Below are 7,180 nucleotides of genomic sequence, written 5' to 3' on the forward strand. Positions count from 1 at the left end.
TAACGGTGAAATTCAACGAAATTTATTGAACAATAACTTGCATCTGCATTTAATAATACGATAAAAAATAGTTTGAAAGGAGCAGCCTTCTGGTTTTTGAGATTTATTAATGCTCATCTATCCCGTTTTCTTGGCGATCTCTAACATATTTATTTAATTACATTGCGCACTTTGTGATAAAATGAACAACTCGTTCTAAACTTTTTACTGCAGATGATGGTCCCCCATTTTATATTTATTTTTATCAAGCCCCCACCTCAAATAAAAAAAAACTCCCCGGACTATAATTAAAAACCACATGATTACTTCCAAACAACAACAAAAATTAAAAACATCCGCTTATAAATGTGCATAATACTGATACATATATGCTGAGCTATTTTATGACAAAATTCATATATTCTGATAAACTTTGATAGAGTGTTGCCACAATTCTCTCACCCACAGATGGTTCCTTTGGTCAATACCGACGACGTCGGGCCAGTAAATTTCGTCCTTTTCCGACACTAGCAATCTCAGAAATTCTCCATAGATATTGAGCAGATGTAACGCATTGTTGTTGATATCACAGACGATAATATTTCCATCTTTGTCACATTTCAAATCTCTTGGATCAAATGTTTGGTTCAAAGTACCCTTTGGTGGCCCCTTGTACACGCACTTTACGCGTCCTTTTTCGTCAAGAATTGTAACGCACTCATTCTCAATGTCAGAAACACATATATCTCCGTTAATGTTGATGTCTATGTATTCCGGATAGCTAAAAATTCGCCCGTTACTATCACGCTCAATTTCCTTCTTCAAATGCCCATCACGAGAGAATACCAGCAGACGATTCCGGTGATCTCGCTTGTAACGCCGTCTGAAATCTTGAACTGCGCAGACGATAATGTCACCGTAGCTCGTGACGCCAATTCCTGCGGGATGCATATCAATTTGTGCAAATATGTCCACTTCACCGTCGTCGTTGACGACTTTAATCACCTTAGCAGTAAAGCAAGAAACATAAATATCCCCTGTCGCCTTATTCACGATCATGTCTCTTACCTCGTTAAAAGTGTCGATACTTTTGATGTGTTCTCCCTCACTGTTATATTTATGGATACCGGAAGACATCGCTTCAGCTATCCAGCACTGATCTCCCGAGGCCTGACATATTGAAAGAACGTAACTTTCGACGTCAAATTTCTTAATGAGCGTAAAGTTTTGTTTCCAACCCGTAACGGTTGTCGGCTTAAAATCAAACTTGGTTTTCTCGTCTTTAATTCTCGGTGAATTTCCTCTTTGATATATGTTTTCCTGGGCTAGTTGCGACGGTCGAGGAAGTCGTCGCTCTGGTCTTCTGTTATTGTTTGGAGATGTCGGAGAACTCAATGTCATAGCTTGCATCCTAGGCGACAGATTATTTTCAGAAATCCCATTAGTCAAGTGATTTTGATTTCGCGGGCTATTTGGTGTGCTCGATCCGCTACTCAATTTCGAAACTATCCCAGTGATATGATGTCTTACTGTTGCAGTCGTACGTAAGTGAATCCTTGCACATTCAAAGCACATATTCTGGTCGCATTCAACACAAGACACTTCGGATTCATTTCCATTGCAGGTGTTGCAAAAAGACAAATTCCCGTTTGAAAAACTCAAAGCTGGAATGTGTGGTCTTTCCATGTCTGTTCGTTTTATGTCATTTTGAGTAATTGAAACTACGATGTTAGTTGAGCAAACGGGACATTTAATTAACTTCTGAGGTAAACCATTCACATACGTCTCACTGCAGTGACAAGCTGGAACTATGTCTTTCTTACTCTCGTTTTTTCTCGTCCTTACGGGACTTACGTTTGACTGGTCGCTCGTAATATGGGATATTGAATTCTGATCCATTTTATTTACTAAAGCTTATTTATTATGCATTGACCTTTGGGTTAAACCTGTGATAATAAATTCTAACAAAAACTTTGTTTGGAAGCTTTTCAACAGCCCAATAGTTTCATTTTCTCTATATACTCCCGTAAGTTTAAACATATTAACTATTTTACTCTAGATGAAAGAACTGCATATTGAAAAACCTTTGAAAAATTAATTTCTATCTATAATGGTTTTATATATTTATAAAATCAATACGCAGTCTTTCAATTTATGCCATTAAATGGCCAATCTCAGGGGTGTAGATTTCGTCTTAATCTCCGTGGGTAGTTTCACTGTATCTACCAATCTTTCTTTTACCCTGTAAATTGAAATAAAACCATTAAATTTAAAACAAAGAATTGATTTGTAATGTTTACATAGAGGTGTTCTGTGTGCATAACTTTAACCACAGTATTGGTTTTTGAAGCACATAGGTATGAGAAAGGAATTTCGTTTTTCTCTAAATAGGGGCAGACCAAAGATTTTAAAAAGGGGAGGTTCTTGATGGGTTTCAGAAAAAAAAGGTTCATAGCAATTGTTTGCTCATTTTGCCAAAAATGTGAACGAAATTATCCACAAAATTTTTCAAAAAGGGGGGGGGTGGGCTTCCTACACCCGGGCCCTCCCCGATCCGTCGCTGAACCGAATGGTATTACTTTATTTCATAAATATGATTGAGATTCTGCTAAAACAATGCTATGGGGCATTGTCATTTGATGTTACTTGGATATGCCATCAGTTTAGGTAGCGAATTAAAGTAAATACCCATGAGCTGTAATAATTATCATAGAAATATGACTGTGCTGTTTCCAAAACTTTCAATTTCAAAATTTAAGTACTATTAAACGAGTAGGCATATATTATCAGCTAATAAATTTCTTAATGGGGGTACTTTCAATGGCAAAATTCCATTCGATGAATTCCTTCTCCAGAACGAAATCTGACATTTGATATGTATATTGTGTAGTATACAAAACAGAAAATCAAGAGCATAGATATTTTAAATACAATTAGTAGCTTAAAATGTATGAAGAAATTTCTCATTAAGAATTTAATTTTGTTCAGGCATTTAAAGTTGTGAATGTTTAGTAGTCCAAACGTCAAATATTTAATTGATTTGGTTTTTAATGTTTGTAAAACACAATTTCAATCCGCTGATAAAATCTCAATCCATACTAATACTTCAACTTGCTAAAATGGGTATGTGGACCTCGCACGAGCTCTTACGACCTCTTTTCTGCTACTGTTTTCAAATGTATACATGTGCGCTTTATGTAGTGTCAGATGCTATAATCATACAAAATGTATGCCAACTGGTGAATTTAAATTTAATTGAAAAAAAAAGTATTTGATAATTATATTAGTTCTGAAGTACAAGACCGTCTTGCTTGGGTGTACAAGAAGAAATAAATACAATCGTAACTAAAACAACACAACGAAAATTTGTATGGTGTATATGTCAAAAAGACAACAACCCCACCGGGATGAAAATGTCAGCCCAAAGACACCCACTGGACATACATGTAATACCGATTTAAAAAGGCATGCCAAGGGCCTAAAGTGGTCTGAACATCCAGTTTATATGAGAAAAGGGGCGGGTCCGTTCCAGAAATTTTAAGGCATATGGGTTTCCTGTGATCATTTTCTATTTTTGACAAAATTTTGCCAAAAATTAAATAAGAATATTTTCCAAACAAAGTGGACCCCGGTTCGCTCTTTCTGACCTTGACTTGCATTATGTAAAATTAGAGAACGACTTTAGTACGAAATTGGAAATCTAAATTACTTTTGTGTTAAGTTTGGATCGATCATACGATCGAACATGGTCCCGGAAACATCAATTACTTCAGTCTGTACTAATTGATTCCAAGTCATGTTTACAATTAGATCATTTGCTTACACTTAAAGTAGTATGGACCGTGTAAATATAGCGAGAGAGCTTTTAGCGGCGGTTAATACATGCAATCAAACCACCCTTTCGGAAGTTGATCGCGAAGAATTCATAGAAAGCTGTTAAAAATTGACTCGCTACTGATATACACCCTTGTTTGCTGTTTCGATCACTAGCTCTTTCCATCACTGATTCCAGATATTGTGTTGGCTTTGTAAAGAAGTAATTCCACAGATGTTTAATATGTGAAAAAGTATATGAAAATGGCGTTTACTGATCATGAAAGGACCAGTTCTAATATAAAAAAGGGTGTTGCTATCGAAGCTCTGAAAAAGGTGGATTTCCATGGTTACCATGGAAACTGCTTAATTTAACGTTTATTATAACTTGAGGTGTAGTTACAATGTGAAACAGACTCATAGACCTAAATTATCAATATAAGATAATTTTTGTCCGTGACCGTGAGTACTCGTAATTCAGTCTCATCAGCAGCATCCGAAATTCGTAGGAATATACAAGAAATACTCAAAACCATATACATCGAATATCAGCGTTAAAAAGCGCTTTTAAAATTTTAATATATTTTTAATATTTAAATAATTTTATCTGTGATTGTCATCTGAAGTACATGAACTTTTATTCCAAGCCCTTCTTTTTAACCTTCTTGACTCTCGTCAAATCAAGCTTCTAAAGTACATAGTATATATGAGAGAATAATATATAAGTAAGTATATAAGGTTGTTTGTAATAACAAATATGTACATATGAAAGTCGCCAAGTGCGTCTTTGGTTTGTTGGCAAAGCCAGCCATGTAAGGAGCATAAAACACACCGAGGCTTGAATGCTGGCTAGCAACGATCTCCTGTTCAGTAGAAATGGTGACCAGTTCTTTAAATTTCAATAGCATTTTACACATTGGGAACGGTTTATGAGGGATAAAAAGCTTTTTATTAAACAAATCCTCATAAATCTTAAAATCACTTAAAATATTATACCTATTTTCAAATATAAACATAGACATTAAAATCGAACCTGTCAAACGTGGAAGTAAATATTAATTCGAAGTGCTGAAATCAATAGCCATTGGGTTATTGGTCATGTAATTAAAAGTCTATTTCACTAATTGAAACGTCTATGGACTTTTGTTGAATGTAAACACGACTTTGTTTTGCTTTTGAAAATGCGCGTTCATGATTAGTAGGTTCAACTAGGGAGACTACCGAATGAATGCTACGGTTGTTCTAGAAATTTTGAAAGTGAAATTTATGTTTTTGCTAATTTCTGTATGGTCTCAACAAAATTTTCCAAAAAGGGGAGTTCAATTCCCTAAAACAATGGCACCCCTACTGGGTAAAAAAAAGAATCATGATACTAGTAAATCATAGGTTTAGGGGAACCGAAGCTCATGGCACAGTTGTCACTTTTATCTTTTAAGAAAACACTGTATACAAACAGAAAATTAAATCCCTGCCATATACAGAAAACAAAGTTAGGCAAGGGGCAGATAAAAAATAAAAAAAAAGAGAGAGATCCAAGCTATCATATTTGCTCATTTTCAGCATTTTTTTTTTTCACAAGTTTGACGAAACTTTCTTACAACAAAAGGAGGTTCAAATCCCGAAACCGCCGCTAGCAAGAAATGTTTTGCTTATAAGATATGATCATGCAGTCAACTCCAATGAAAATGTCTACAAAATCAAAGATAAACGATGTCTTTTGAAGTCCAGCAATAAAAAAAGCGACATATATTTCAAAAATGTAAGAGATGGCAAAGTATATTGACGAATTTGATTCAGTCTGAATGGAGAGTTTTATACCAAAGACGCACTTTTGTTAAGTATTTGCCATGTTCTAAAATTAAATTTAAAAAATGCAAGAAATAATTATGATTTTATTCAACAAACGGACCAAAATAGCTAGAATTCCTCGTGCTCTATGATACAGGGATTAAAATTTACATCATTTACAAATATAACCCACAAAATGCAATTTAAATTTCCATAAAAGGATAAAACATAATATATTCCCTCTTTTATTTACCTTTGAGGGGGATAAAAACATGCAATCTGGTTCGACCTTACTTTTCAGAATTATGAATGGAACGCATTAAATCAGATAATTCATAAATATCGGAACATTCGAAATGTGACATTGATAAAAGGTTTTTAATGCAAACTAAAAAAAAAAATGAAGACAGCTAGATGAGTATGCATGATGCAAAAAGGTGTATTTCATTTATTTTATGATTTGCTTTCATGATCGAGTCCTGAACTTAATCACGACTTCCAATTGAAGAAAAAGAATGGATCATTTCAAATGAATATTTAAAGAAGTCAGTCTATATATCGTCATTAGCCAACAAAGGATCAAAACTGATTTTTTAAAACAGTTGATGCAGAAAAAAGGGACATTTTGTCTTCTTCAAGGAAACACGATATTATATAAGGATGTATTTGGTTTAAAATAGGAAACCAAGATTTGAGCGATATATCAAAATAATATTTTCCGATGATAAAGACTAGACAAGGAAAATAGGCACGATCACACAACAAAGAGCGTGAAGGAATCCAAATATCAAGAAACAAAAGTAAATGACAAACCGTGGCTCCACTAAGAATTGGGAGCATGCACCAGCGTTCTCTGCTTTTCTAGTAACATCCGCTGAGTTGGTCAATTCATGATGATTTACTACACGCACCTAAAATGTCAGGCCCGATGTAAGATTTTCATTTGACTTGACGTAGTCTTTCAATGAAGCATACTATACAGGAATGGAAGGTTGTGTTGTCATATCAATTTACCTATCATTATTTGAAACTTCAACCAAAACTCGTTTACCTAAAGATACACTAAATCCAAGTTCATGTATACTTACGAATTCCAAAATAGGGTTAAAAGAAAGCACCTGCATATTATCAGACCCGAAATCCTGGTTTGGAAGCACTGGATGCAGATACATTCTTTCTTAAGTAAACATCCCAACTTTCGTAGGGTTTTTAAGTATAAAATTAAAGCATCGCTAATAATTACATCTGAAACGCATCCCTTTAAAATTAAGGTACGGGCATACAATACATAAACATATTTTTCCAGTCTTAAATATCCTTTAATATTATTTAATTCATTAATTGCCAACGCATTGCCTTCTGGAGACAATTGTAATACCGAACCTTATCGATTTACTATTGTTGACATCGCTCTTTATTATGAAGCACCACAATTTAATCCTTATCTTACCTGCCCCTTCTCTTACCTTCTCGGATCTTTTCCTCACAAGCTTTAAAATGATACTTCAAATAGCAGGTTTTTAATATATTTGTGTGTAATTCCATAAAACAATGAAATCTCTAACGGTAACATTTATCAGAATGGTTCCGGTAATGTAAT

At 34.5% G+C, this 7,180-nt stretch overlaps 1 protein-coding gene across 2 annotated transcripts; it reads right to left on the reverse strand.

Moving 5' to 3' along the window:
• Window positions 1-7,180, reverse strand: LOC148599761 (uncharacterized). Of its 2 annotated transcripts, none has more exons than XM_088559156.1 (2): window positions 7,047-7,180; window positions 1-2,221 (listed from the first exon to the last, which is right to left on the reverse strand). In XM_088559156.1, exon 2 carries the CDS (start codon window positions 1,876-1,878, stop codon window positions 394-396), a length of 1,485 nt encoding a protein of 494 aa, XP_088415282.1. In that variant the 5' UTR covers window positions 1,879-2,221; window positions 7,047-7,180; the 3' UTR covers window positions 1-393. The 2 variants fall into 2 exon arrangements, with proteins under 2 accessions (XP_088415282.1, XP_088415281.1); XM_088559155.1 differs by having other exon boundaries at window positions 7,031-7,176.

Source organism: Perna viridis, chromosome 13 (assembly GCF_037379345.1).
Source record: "Perna viridis isolate PV_CMFRI_1.1 ecotype Kerala chromosome 13, ASM3737934v1, whole genome shotgun sequence".
Classification (NCBI taxonomy): Eukaryota; Metazoa; Mollusca; class Bivalvia; order Mytilida; family Mytilidae; genus Perna; species Perna viridis.